Source organism: Urocitellus parryii, chromosome 7 (genome assembly GCF_045843805.1).
Source record: "Urocitellus parryii isolate mUroPar1 chromosome 7, mUroPar1.hap1, whole genome shotgun sequence".
Lineage (NCBI taxonomy): Eukaryota > Metazoa > Chordata > Mammalia > Rodentia > Sciuridae > Urocitellus > Urocitellus parryii.
In genome coordinates this window covers 127104366-127117485 of record NC_135537.1, presented here as the reverse complement: position 1 = coordinate 127117485, position 13120 = coordinate 127104366, and the positions used below count along the sequence as shown (strand labels likewise).

At 45.6% G+C, this 13120-nt stretch overlaps 1 protein-coding gene across 1 annotated transcript in view; it reads right to left on the bottom strand.

Moving 5' to 3' along the window:
* The window catches only part of LOC113183942 (myosin-3), a 26443-nt gene extending 13323 nt beyond the window's left edge, over window positions 1-13120 (bottom strand). Inside the window, exons 1-22 of the mRNA XM_026390460.2 lie at window positions 13083-13120; window positions 12218-12276; window positions 11432-11643; window positions 9494-9637; window positions 8896-9052; window positions 8064-8091; window positions 7586-7694; window positions 6876-6968; window positions 6056-6119; window positions 5877-5975; window positions 4858-4961; window positions 4636-4774; window positions 4121-4239; window positions 3880-4029; window positions 2994-3164; window positions 2597-2903; window positions 2410-2480; window positions 1398-1485; window positions 1196-1313; window positions 618-741; window positions 393-529; window positions 53-308 (exon numbers count right to left, since the gene is read on the bottom strand). Coding sequence (XP_026246245.1) covers window positions 53-308; window positions 393-529; window positions 618-741; window positions 1196-1313; window positions 1398-1485; window positions 2410-2480; window positions 2597-2903; window positions 2994-3164; window positions 3880-4029; window positions 4121-4239; window positions 4636-4774; window positions 4858-4961; window positions 5877-5975; window positions 6056-6119; window positions 6876-6968; window positions 7586-7694; window positions 8064-8091; window positions 8896-9052; window positions 9494-9637; window positions 11432-11635 — 2682 coding nt within the window. The 5' untranslated portion in view covers window positions 11636-11643; window positions 12218-12276; window positions 13083-13120. The remainder of the gene's footprint in view (window positions 1-52; window positions 309-392; window positions 530-617; window positions 742-1195; window positions 1314-1397; window positions 1486-2409; window positions 2481-2596; window positions 2904-2993; window positions 3165-3879; window positions 4030-4120; window positions 4240-4635; window positions 4775-4857; window positions 4962-5876; window positions 5976-6055; window positions 6120-6875; window positions 6969-7585; window positions 7695-8063; window positions 8092-8895; window positions 9053-9493; window positions 9638-11431; window positions 11644-12217; window positions 12277-13082) is intronic.

Below are 13120 nucleotides of genomic sequence, written 5' to 3'. Positions count from 1 at the left end.
GGATATTTTTTTAAAAAAAAAGAAAAAAAGAAAAGATTTCTAAAACACATACAGCTTGTACTTGGAGCTGCAGGTCATTCTTCTCTTGTACCAGAGTCACCAGTTTTTCTTCTAGCTCCTTCCTTTTTGCCTCTGACTTGGCCAGTTCATCCTTGGTTTTCTGAAACTCTTCCTTCATGGTGGCCATCTCCTTCTCAGTCTCCGCACTCTTGAGGAGGGGCTTGATCTTGAAGAAGAGTTTCATCCAGGGCCAGTGCTTGACATTCATGAAGGAGCGAATGTTGTACTGGATGCAGAAGATGGACTCCCTAAAAAACACGACATTGTTCATTCCTAAGGGAGCCTCCCTCTCTCCCCAGAGAGTGCACATTTGAACAAAGACCCTGCTCTACCTCCTCTGCACCATCTTCTGGAACTCCACACGCATGAGAAATCCTCTGCACACAGCTTGTGTCCTGGTGATCAGTTTGGCCAGGCGGTCATCCCGCATCTCTTCCAGGGTTCCCAGTAAGCCTGCCTTGAAAAATACCTTAGAGGGGAGAAGTGTGACATTAGTCAGTTGTCTGGAGACGTTAACAAGACAAATAGGCCAGCATCTGTCAGAATTGAGGCATTACCTTGGTATGTCCAAATTTGTACTGTGTGTGGTCAATATCAATGGAGGCCAAGAGTTTTTCGCAAGCTTTCTTGCTGTCGATGAATTGGCCCTCTGGGATTGCACTGGCATTCAGCACTCGATATCTGCCATTGTAGACACAGAATTAATTATAAGCTGTTGACAAAGACGAAAACCCTGGAGACCAGCAACTCTAGGCCTCTCTTCCTAAAGGCCAGAAGACCAAGTTCACAAGAGTTAAAAAAAAAAAAATGAAAGAAAAGAAAAGAAAACCAAACTGGACCATAGTCTCACTGCTAACTAGCCTGAATCTAGACCTTGGGACCTTTAGGCCCTGTTTTTTTTTTTTTTTTTTTTTTTTTTTTTTTTTTTTTTGCCATTCTGTATATCAGATCAGTCCCAGAGAAAAACATGGAAGAAACAAGTGTAGTTTGTCTTGACTGAGTGGCAGGTTATTTATTTTATATGAAAGCCTACAACTGTTCTTTTGAAATGCTTTTTTTTCATGCCAATATTTCTCTAAAATTCTAGTCTTTGTATATCTCATTAAGAAGCATATACAATATTTTTATTGCATACCTTTGCTTAAAATCCCCATAGAGAATCCTATTTGGGAATCCTTTCCTGCAGATACGGATGCCTTCCAGCACACCATTACACCGCAGCTGGTGCAGGACCAGGCTGTGTTCCATAGCCCCTGAGAGCAGAAGCAAGACACGTCAGCTTCACACAGAATTTCTCGCAAACTGAGCACCTTCTAGAGAGCCATCAGGTGCCTCACCTGGTGTCTTGGTTTCGTTGGGAATTATACAGCGCACAAAGTGAGGGTGAGTAGTTCTTAAATTTGACATCAGCTTGTTCAGGTTTTCCTAAAAGGAAAGATCAATTTAACAGCCCACTGATGGCTTTTACAAAGACACAGATATGTTATGATGAAAAATAAGTTAGGTATATAAATTTATCATGAATTCCAAAGAACAGTAAAATGAACCCTCTCCTTTAATGGTCCTATGTCTAGAGGTATAGGAAAATAACTGATTCACAGGTTAAACATTCCTAGCCTGAGAGTCTGAAATCCAAAATTCTTCAAAGTCTAAAACTTTATGAGTGCTGACATGACACCACAAGAGGAAAATTCCACACCTGACCTCATGTGATGGGTCATAAGGAAAATGCAGGTGCACTACAAATATTACATAAAGACATCTTCAGATGATATGTATAAGACATATATGGAACATATATGAATTCTACATTTAGACTTGGGTCCCATCCCCAAGAAATCTCCTGTGTATAAGAAATATACCAATGTCTAAAATCTGAAACACTTCTGGTCCCAAGTATTTTAGATAAGGGGAACTCAACCTGTCAGTCTTTTACCTCCCAGTGAGCCAGAGTATAAAATGGTTTCTGAAATCAACTTTGGACCTGTGTTCTGCTCCTGCCACAGTATGGGCTGCTATTACTGTTGCCTAAAGGTGAATTGGAGAGTTGGTGCTGGGAACTCTCCTCCCTGGCCAGCCAACTCAGCCAAATGTAGTACAATTGACAATGAAATTTTAGCCCCACATAAAAATAATAAAAATTGTCCTTCAAAAAGAAAAGGAAAGAAATTTTGGCTCCACATTTGTTCCACCTCATGTGTGTATGATCATATTATCCCTCGACCTCAGTGATTAGTTTCAGACAATATTACTATTCTAAAATAAACTTAGGGTAGAGAATCTCTCTATATTTCTCATTTTGATATTACTTAAGTGAACCAGAAGCAAATAAACCTGTATTTTTCATACCCTGAAAAGTGCAGAGACAGTTTGGAAGGAAGAACCCTTTTTCTTTGCAACTTTCTTCTTCCCACTGTCAGCTGAAAGAAACAAGAGGGCAGGTGCTGTTGGATCTACAAAGTCTACTGGGTCCTGTGGAACAAAGGGAAGGAGATCATGTGAGGACAAGACCCTCCCTGTTTCTGGAGTTTCTTACCATCCGCAGTAGCGAAGGTGGCATAGAGGTGTGCCAGGAGCCTGTTGGAGGACTTCTGGTACAGCCCCACCACAGTCTCGTTCAGGGGGTCTTTGTTCTTCTCCAGCCAGCCTGAGACACTGTAGTCCACAGTGCCTGCGTAATGGATCAGTGAGAAGTGGGCCTCAGCCCTGCCTTTGACCACCTTGGGCTTCTGGAAGTTGCTGGACTTGCCCAGGTGCTGGTCATACAGCTTGTTCTTGAAGGAGGCGTCTGTTGCCTTGGGGAACATGCACTCCTCTTCCAGGATGGAGAAGATGCCCAGTGGCTAGATTTAAGACAAGGCAAAAAGGCATCTGGGTAAATGTGAAAAGCAGAGTACATGGGCAGAAGGAACCGAGTAGACAGAGGAGGTTACCTTCTCAATGAGCTCAATGCAGGCAGCCAGGTCCATCCCAAAGTCAATGAAGGTCCACTCGATACCTTCCTTCTTGTATTCCTCCTGCTCCAGCACGAACATGTGGTGGTTGAAAAACTGTTGCAGTTTCTCGTTGGTGAAGTTGATGCACAGCTGCTCCAGGCTATTATACTGATACCAAAATATAACATTCATTTGAAAAATTAGTCTACTTTCCAAACCCACTAGCATTCCTGCCTACTGCCTTGGGCCTCCCCTGTTCATTCATCCTTTCAGAGCCAGTCACATTCTTCCAGGCTTTGACCACCTCTCCTCCATGGAGTCTGACCTCCAAACATCCAACTAGAAACTGTTTCTCCTTCTCCTGAGTTCCCGTAGTCTGAGCATCTCTTGTGCACTTTGTTTTGTACTAACTCTTCTCTGCACCTTATTGACTTACGCTTTCCCTCAACTACAACCACAAGCTCGGCTTTTTCTTTTTCTCCTGCATGTCTAGTGCTGTCTAGAGACTAAATACACACTTTGATGATCTGTATGCTTTTCTCATGGACTCAGTAGAACAATTATACAAAAATATTACATGATTGACTTACTACTCTCAAATTGTATCTTTGTCTTTCTGGCTTTCCCTAAGTCACTGATAGCATTTTTTGTTTGTTTGTGTTAAACTATTTGGCGATGTCCTTTAAAATTCCACTTTACAGAAGTCTTTGCCTCTCAAAATGATACAAACCCTCCCAAGATGGTCCTTTTTTTTTTTTTAAATCTGATTCACTCTATCTAGCTTTTCTACAAAATAAACACTTTGACATCTTCCCTTTACGATTATGAAAAACAAGTTCCCCATACAAACATGTATAAAAGGAAGAGTATAAATTATACAAACCTCAAAGATTTCAAAGCCTGCAATGTCCAAAACCCCAATGAAGTGTTGTCTCGGGAGCTTGGTGTCCAGTTGCTGGTTGATGCGAGTGACCATCCATAAGAACAACTTCTCATAAACTGATTTGGAAAGGGCATTCACAGCATGATGGACCTGTGAGGGGTGGGGAAGATCAGCTAATAAGTAGGAAGACAGTGACCATAAGGAACTTTGGTCCCTTTCTGGCCTTGAGCTAGTACCTTACCTGATCCACAGTTTGACCTTTGGTAACATACTCATTCCCAACTTTCACTCTGGGGAAGCACAAAGCTTTCAGGAGATCCGAGGAGTTCAGGCCCATCAAGTAGGCTGTTTTGTCAGCCACTGTTAACGAAAGAAAGCTGATGTTCAGCAAGGTAGAAGAGACTCTGAAAATCATGCAGTGGTTCAAAGCTTGGCTGAGCTCATCTTGATATGTCTTACATTTCCATAACATTAAGCTGCTTATGTGGGGAAGTCACTCAGAGAATATGATGGGGATTTTCTGAAGAGGCAGATTTAGGTTCCAGAAAGCCCTGGTTACTTCTCATTGCATCTGAAACAGGACTTGTCTAGGGATTCTGCTAGAGTGGGAGGTGATGGTGCTTATAGGCATCTGAGGCCCAGAAAAGGGTCTTGTACCCCTCTAGGTAGAAACAGTATTAACTGGTTTCAAGAGAAACATCAAATGGTGAACAACCTACCAGTTCTGGCCTATGGTTTGCTGTGGGGATTTTGTACCTTCTGTGCCGTCTGGCTCCGCTTGCTCCTCTCGCTGCTTCTGCTTGAATTTCATGTTGCCATAGTGCAACACAGCCCCTGTCAGCTTGTAGAGTCCAGATTTCTCTTCCGGGGTGAAGCCCAGGATGTCAATGGCACTCTGGCATGGAAAGAACAGCTTGTTAGTCCATTGCCCCAGTGATGGAGGAGGAATTCACCACGTTTTCCATCTCTCCCACTTACATCTGTAGCCAACAACTCCTCAGCATCATCGATACTGTCCACCAGGATTTCACCCTGGCTGATGAATGGGTAGTCATAAGGGTTGGTCGTAATGAGAAGCAGCTCTGAAATGACAAGTAGTTTGAGGAGATGCAAGAAAATATCACCTTGTGGGTTTGAGCTCTTGCATCCTGGCCTAGGACTTTAACTGCTGGAGCCAAATTAAATGTAGAGTTAGTAACCTCTAGACAGCTTCACAATATTAAGGCTATGACTAAAAACATAGTCCAGGGGAGACTTTGCAGTCTTTCAATGCTACATAGATTAAGAACTCTCGGAATGCAGTTCAGTGGTAGAGCACTTGCCTACCATGTTTGAGGCCCTGGGTTTCTATCACCAGCATTGAAAAAAAACCCAAAAAAACCCTTAGAGAGAATATTTAAATTTTCTTACTTCAAATATGATGGATGCATGTCAATGTAGGTTAAGGAAAGCTAATAGGAAAACTGGCTGAGTGAGGGTCAGGACAGGAGGCTACCCTGCCTGTGGGAAGCACAGGTTGTTTGGTATAATCATAGCCTTTTAAAAAATTTGTTGAAAATCTGCTGACCAGAGGTTGAGCAGACACAACCAGAGAACAGAGAAGACAGTGTGCACGGATGCCTCTGTTAGGTACAGAACAAGGAGCAGAGTGATTCTCCACACAGGCTGCTTCCTGGGCCTCACATTTGATGAGAGGTTGGTTTCTGTGCCAGAACACAAGGGGGCGCTCAAGGACAATTAAATGCTTAGTTATTTAGAAGGTTTTGATAAGCCAAGGCTGAATCCAATAGTGATTTCATCTTGTTACTGATTCTCTGATTATGCTTTTCACATTGGCATGTCACTGCCCAAACAGCCACATGATGGGCCCAAAATAAATGTCCTTCATTGGACAAATGTCCTTCATTGCCACCTATGGACAGATTACAACTCCCCGTGGTGCAGTGATTCACAACCTCTGGTGCATGGAAGACCAAGGCGGCCAGTAACTCTCTTACCTATGAGCTCAGGCTTCTTATTGGAAAGAATCTGGTAGAAGATATGGTAGCTTCTCTCAGCCTTCAGCTGAAAGGTGACTCTTGATTTTTCCAGCAGATCTGGAACACAAACAAAGCCCTGGCTTCCAAAGTGCTCCCCAATAGCTGAGACCTCATCTGATCCCAGTGTATCTACTTACAAGTTTCAATGTCTGCCGAGGCCAGCTTTCCAGTGGTACCAAAATGGATTCGAATGAATTTTCCCTGCAGAGGGGGAAAGAGAGACCTGATCCTACCATGGCTCTAGTGACTCCACCTGGTTTCCAGGGCAGTGTGAATGGGAGCCTTCCCCCTGTAGTTTGAACCTTCCCCCGCTTCTCCCTTCTTCTCTTTCTAGTAATGGTGTGGCTCTGTTGCTCCTGTTCCTCATGGTCTTTGCTCCCCCATCCCTTGCACATATTTAGACAACAAAGCAACTAGACTAATTTTTTCAGCATGTGCATCAAACCATATTACATCCTTGCTTACAGGATCCTTTAGGAGCTTCCTGTTGTACTAGGAGTAGACTCCAGATAACTTCTTGTGGCCTGTGTCCTCCTCCATGACCAGGTCACTTCTACCCTCTTGCCTGTCTCATGCAACTTGCCCCCTTACCTCACAGACTCTCATTAGGTCCCTTCCCCAGGCCCTTCCCCACCTCAGGGATTGTGTGCTTCTCTTCCCTTCATCCTTCCTCCTCCTGATGACTTTTAAGCCTGGCTCCTTTTCATCCTGCAGATCTTGGTTCATGTGCCAAATAACTGCCCCTTAGAGAGGCTTTACCTACCAACCCCATCTGAAGAACACCTGGTCCTCAGTTATTCTGTCACATGCCCTGTTTATTGAAGTTCATGGGAAAGTGTCTTATTTGTCACATCCTCTCGCTGTTGCTCTCCACTGGTCTCTAAACTCCCTGGGACAGGCATCTTTCCTGTCTTGTAATCTACAAATAAGATTCAATTGCAACCAACTCAGGCTTACAAAGCGGGAGGAGTTGTCATTCCTCACAGTCTTGGCGTTCCCAAAGGCCTCCAGCAGCGGGTTGGCACTGATGATTTGATCTTCCAGAGTGCCCTGATGAAGAGATCAAGGGAGGAAGGAAGATTTATTTTTAAACCACAAACATGACAATGAAAACTTCTCACCAGTTCTGTTTCTCCTGCCTGGCAGCTCTGGTGAGGCTTGTCCCTCCCTCCCTGACTTTCCAATTTGAGGACCAACCAAATCAACAGCATGCCCTTCTCAAAACACTTTTCCCATCCCCTCGTATTTGACACTAGCTGGGTCTCCCTTTAGGACATTACTTGAACACTTGATTCTCCAGTTCATTTAGATTGTCTGTATTCATTTCATAATGTGGCTACACATTTGAGTTCAAAGGCAGATATGGACTATTGCTCTTTTTGGTTGGTATCTGATTCTACCCTTAAAGACAGGCATCCTGAGATGCCCCCAGTTTCATCTTTCTTAGTTAAGGCTTGGAGCCTTATTTCTGAAGAAACCACAGGATCTGGTCCTGTAAGATCTACATACTGTGTTGTCTAAGATGATCACTTATCCTTTGAGATTTTACATCCTAGCCTGCCCTCCTTTCCTTGCCAAGGGAAATGTGATGACACTTAGCCTCCTAATTCTGAGGTTAAGACAGAGGTTAGAAGTACAAGCTGAACAAGCCTTTCTCCCCTCCATACTTTCATTTTGGAGTCCTTCTTCTTGGCGAGGTCTCCAGTAGCTGCAATTGTTGCAAAGTACTGGATGACCCGTTTGGTGTTCACAGTCTTTCCTGCCCCGGATTCTCCGCTATTCAGAGCGATCGAAAGACAAGAGAAAGGAGAAAAAAGAAGAAGAAATAAGTCCTGTTAAACGTATAAATATCATATAGATATCACCCATCTGGACAGCCTGAACCACATCTGATATACAACTATCAAACAAACTTGAGAGACCACTTAAAGAGACAGAGCCCCAGGCAGGAGGCCTCCTAGTCACTTGCTTAGTTGACTCAAAGATAGGTAATTCCCATTTTCTGGGGTCTTATGCATGCTTTTGTGCCCATCCCAAACCTATCTGTTCACTGTAGACTTTCTCCAAAACTTTTAAATGAACAGAATAAAGCAAGTAACACCTTTGGCCACAGCTATGAAACCAGTCTATTCCTTGAATACTTACGTGATCAGAATGGACTGGTTTTCACGATCTGCCAAAAGAAAAATAAATCAGAGTTGATGGCAATATAAAAAAAAAAAGCTCCCTAATTCCATCTATCTCTCAAGCAGTCCATTAAATTGTGCAATGTCAGTTTCATGTGGTTTAAGTTAGGGAGAACTTGATTTAGGCAATGCCATTTTGAAACATATCCTCCACCTTAGAACAACTGTCACCCTGTGTTTACTGTGACCCAGAACAACAGTCAGCCTGATCTAAACCCCAGACAATAATATCCTATGATGAGAATTGTGCCCTGGAACTGAAATCTTGAGAAACATCGGGTTTGACGTGGTACAGTGGCCGGCATAAAGAATGATGGTGATGACCACAAGAACCCTTCCCTGACAACCTGGACACCTGGCCCCCTGTTATTCTGTCATATGCCCTGTTTACCTCTCATTGTTGCTCCACTGGTATCCCCTAGCAGTGGCCAAACTGCAAAATTTTCCCCACCCCTTCCCTCCCCTATAACTTCCTGGGGCTTTAAGTGGAAGACAGGTGTCAACTTCTGCCAGGACCCCTCTCCGCAGGTTTGTCTGGAATAAACCTGTGTTGCTGTGAGCAGCCTCACCTATCTCTCTGTATTTCCTTTGTGTGTTTCTTCCCTTACATTAACCAGTTCTTATAAACTTGTCCTGGCCTGCAAAGCCCTAAATGGTCTGGCCTCTTTGCGCTCCTCCCCCTCTCTTCCTTGTGCTGGACACCAGAAGGGGCGGGTCCAGGACTCAGGGACAGCTGCCCTGAGCCTGTCCAGTGCAGGCTTCGCCCTCCTGCCCCTTCCTCGGGTGCTCACCAGTCAGCATGAACTGATAGGCGTTGTCCGAGATGGAGAAGATGTGGGGAGGGGCCTCCTGGCGCTTTTTGCCCCGGTAGCCATTCACCACCTCTGGGTTGTACACCGGCAGCCGCTTGTAGGGGTTGACGGTGACACAGAAGAGGCCCGAGTAGGTCTGTGGGGGAAACCATATACATATGTATCCATGTATATGTATATTAAAAACTTTTGCCTTTGTTGTTATTTGTGTTTCTTTCTGAAAAACTCATAACGGAGAGGAGACATGGCTTCTACTTATAGATGAGGCAATTGAGTCTCAGGGAGGAGGGTGGCTGGACCTCATGCAGAAAGTGACAATGCCAATCCCACCCTGGCCTCATCTCTCCTGCTCTGCCAGCTCTCTGTCTTCCTCCCCACTTTCCTGCCAACAACCCCTCTTCTTCCTACCCCCTTCATCTCTTGCTTTCTCATCTTTTTTTTTTTCCATTTTCCCTCAACAGCAGGTCAAACACACATCTTTCAAGACTTGTCACCCACACAAATGTCTCCACCTCCCGTTCCCTCTTCCCCTCATGTCAAATGTCCCAGGAAAGCCATGATGCCCATCACCACTGACATAGATCATCCAGGATGTGTAGCGGTCCTTAAGGTTGTACAGCACTGCAGGCTCATTCAGGTGAGTGAGCATAGCCATGTCCTCAATCTTGTCAAACTTGGGGGGGTTCATTGCATACACATCCTCCGGTTTCACCACCAGGGTCTGAAAGAGGAAGAGTTCTGGTGCTTAACTATTGTTTGTGCATTGCTGCTGCAGGTGTCCATCTCCTATAAAGACTGGCACAGCGACAGCAGGGGAACATTGGGGAACACCCGAGTGACAGCAAAGGAAGACGAGGCTACTAGGCGGCTATGATGCTGATGGTAGAATATGCTTTGTTTCGGTTACTTGAAGACTTTTTCCCTTTTCTGCTTTGATGGGCCTGGAGTGAGGGAACAATGACAGAAATGAGACTAGAGGATCTCTGTGCAGGATGTGGGGACTGAGGGCAGGAGGGGGAGCCAATAGGAACCGTTCAGCTCTGCAGTGCTCACTATGCCAAAACCTAGCTCCAGCAACTGAGGGGAGTTTTCCTCCCTACTCAGAGAAAATGGCATGTCCACAGGGCAGTCCTGAGGCAGGGAGAGAAGACAGAGAGGGAGGTGGCATTGGATCCCCAGGTCAGTGGCCTCTGAGTTAGCCAAGATTTGGAGTACTCTGAAGGCAGCTGTCCAGCCCCCTGACCCCACACCTTGCCCCCTTTACCACCCTCCCTGCACATGCTCATAAAAGTCCTGCAGCCCCACTTTACCCCTCTGGGCCCTTCTGCAAACAGAGGATTATGAGCCAGGGGAGGGGACCACAAGGCAGATGCAGTGTCTCCGTGCACTCCTCTCAAAAAGCAAAACCTCTTCCCCAAGGCCCTCAGGCTTCAGCGGGGCAGAGCCTCAGGCATCCTTGGGGGGAGCCATCTTCCTCTCCTCATCCTGCCCCCACCTCCTTTCTTTATGTGACCCCTTCTGAAAATGGCCAGTTTTCCTGCTCCTGTCTCCAGACAATGTGAGTGGAAGCCTGCCTTTTCCCTGCCTCCAAGCAGGAATTCATCCACATCATTCAGGACCATCCATCCTCCTTGCACAAGGCTTCTCAGACGGTCCTAGATTACCCTTCATGAAATCTAGCTCCTCATGCACCGTTTTATAAGCCCATTCTTAGCTTCTTTATCTAAAATATGTAGACAGCTACCTTTGGGGGCTTCAATGCCCGGTAGCACTAGATGACAAGTTTCAATGCCCTTTTCCTTCATCCAACTCAATGATGTCATTGCCTTTACTTGTCTCTCGGGTTTTATTTTTCCTCTTTCCCTCCTTTCTTCTCCCTCCCTCACTCCTCTTCTATCTGTCTCTTACTCTTTGACTTTTCTTGGAACATTTGCAGATTCTTGTGTTCAAGATTAGAGAAAATAGAAAGTCCAAATCCAGAATTTCTCCCAGCATTCATTCCCACAGTGGCTTGGAACAGATTATAGTGAGCCACAATGATCATCGCATTTCTGATCCAGGCAAGCAGCTAGTTCATATTGAGCTTATGATCCACTGGCATCCCTTATGTATTTTCCATATGTCCTCTGTTAGATGGCCATTGCTAGAATTAGAGAGAAACCTAGACTACCACAGAAGAATATTCTAAAAGCGTCTTCCTAGTATTGGACTCCCAACTCCACACCATTGAGTCACATGAAGCTGATCCTCTGTGGCCCAGAGCATGTGAACATTGATAAAAGCACCTGAAAGCTAATTGCTTTGATCTGCCACAAGTGGGACTCTTTTCCCACTCTGCAACCTGAGGCCAGTAATGCCTTGCTTTCTCTGAGGACACCCATGAAGTCTAAATCCATTTCCTATGAGGCATCCCAGAGCCTCATCTGGAAGTGGCTGGAGGTAGGATGGGGGCATATACAAGGTAACATGAGGAACAGAAGGCCAGTTGCCCACAAAGGGAGTGTACAAGTCTTACCCGGTGGTCATCAGTTTCCACAGTGACCTTCCCGTCTTGGGTACTCTTAATTTTGCCTTTGGCATATTCGTACTTTGAATCAACCACAAAGCAGTAGGTTTTGGCATCAAAAGGTTGGTTCTGAGCCTCGATCCTCTCCTTTTCTGACTTCCGGAGGAAAGGAGCGGCAACGCCAAACACTTCCATTTCAGAATCACTACTCATGATGTCAGCTGCAAGGCAAATCCACCCATGGATCAGCTGCCTCCCGGTCCTGGCACCAGGCAGCTCCCCACCTGACCCTCAAATGGGATTCCCCCAAGAACAAGGCTGACTTCATGCCTGATGGAGCTCCACTCAAAGCATTTAGGCTGGGAAAATCAAATTGGCACATATTTATTGAGTAGCTATTGCATGCAAAAGGCATAGACCTTATTTAATCCCAACTACTTAGTTCTCTCCATTTACTGAAAGGGTCCTAGAGATGAGCACTACTTTCTAGACCTTATTTTCCTCTTTTGAAATACTCGTGTGTGGCAGAGGGAATATTTAAAAATAAACACCATGGAGAAACAAAGGCATTCGTCAAAGAGAGTGTGCAGCTCCTTCAGTGGCTAAGAATAGAAGTGAGTCTCTGCCTACAGCCCCTGTGTGAAAGGTCACAGTGCTGCCACCTTTCCGGACTCTGTACCTCATCTCTCCTGCCTAAGCTTTGTAGCTTCAGAGAGCCACTGGGAAGAGGGAGTAATGGGTAACCTGGAACCACCCAGAAACTTTCAGTAGCCAAGGGACATGGCTGATTCTTACCTGAGAGTCACACCCGCAGGAGGACAGCAGAAGGCAGCAGCAGCCGTGGAACTATGGACCTGTGACAGTACACACACAGAGGAGCTTAGGTACAGTTGGGACTGCCTGGTATAGTTCTGTTTGGAATAAGCTCTTGATGGGAGTTAAGTAATAAGAATAAAGGACAAGAAATTAAAAAAAGAAAAGAAAGCGTTAGCCCAGAGGAGAGCTGGAGGAATGGATAGGGATGACCCACAAGGAGGCCATTAAGGAAGGAAAGCCTCCAAATATCCAGCAGTCCAGCTCCCCTAGTTCATTCTGGCACCTTCTTCAGTCTGCAATGTCTTCCATTTAGAAGCAGGAATTGGGAGAGAGCCCTTGATAAAAACGCTTGTAGTAACAGGCTTCCTTGTTATCTGCAAATGGAAGAAATCTCTGAAATTGGCTGATTTACACCTGGTGGTCATAGCCAGTGTGATCCTCAGGGAAGAGACGCTTGACAGGTGTCCAGCCCAAGTAGGGAAGCCACTGGCCCAGTTCCTCTATCAGAGAGGCAACAGGAGAACATCAGCCCATGGACAGACTCACGGGGGTCCATGGGGATCCTGCCCACAAAGGCACTCAAGGAGGACAGGAAGAGTGGGAGGAGGAGAGAGCCCCAACTTCGGTGAGGTGTTGGAGGCAGAGCATGGCTAAGCATTTGGGCCCAGGGAGATTTAACTCTACATCTAAATAATTCTGTGGAAACACTGGGGAGGAAAAGTGAGGGCCACCATATAAAAGCCAGGCAGGGCCACAGCACAGAGCAATGGACCTTTGCCAGGTTAGTGTCCTCCAAGAAGCAGGGGGCTGAGAGGAGGCATGAGAGAGGAGTGTTGGGACTTACCTCCACCCACGCCCACGAGAGAGGAGCCACAGAGGGGC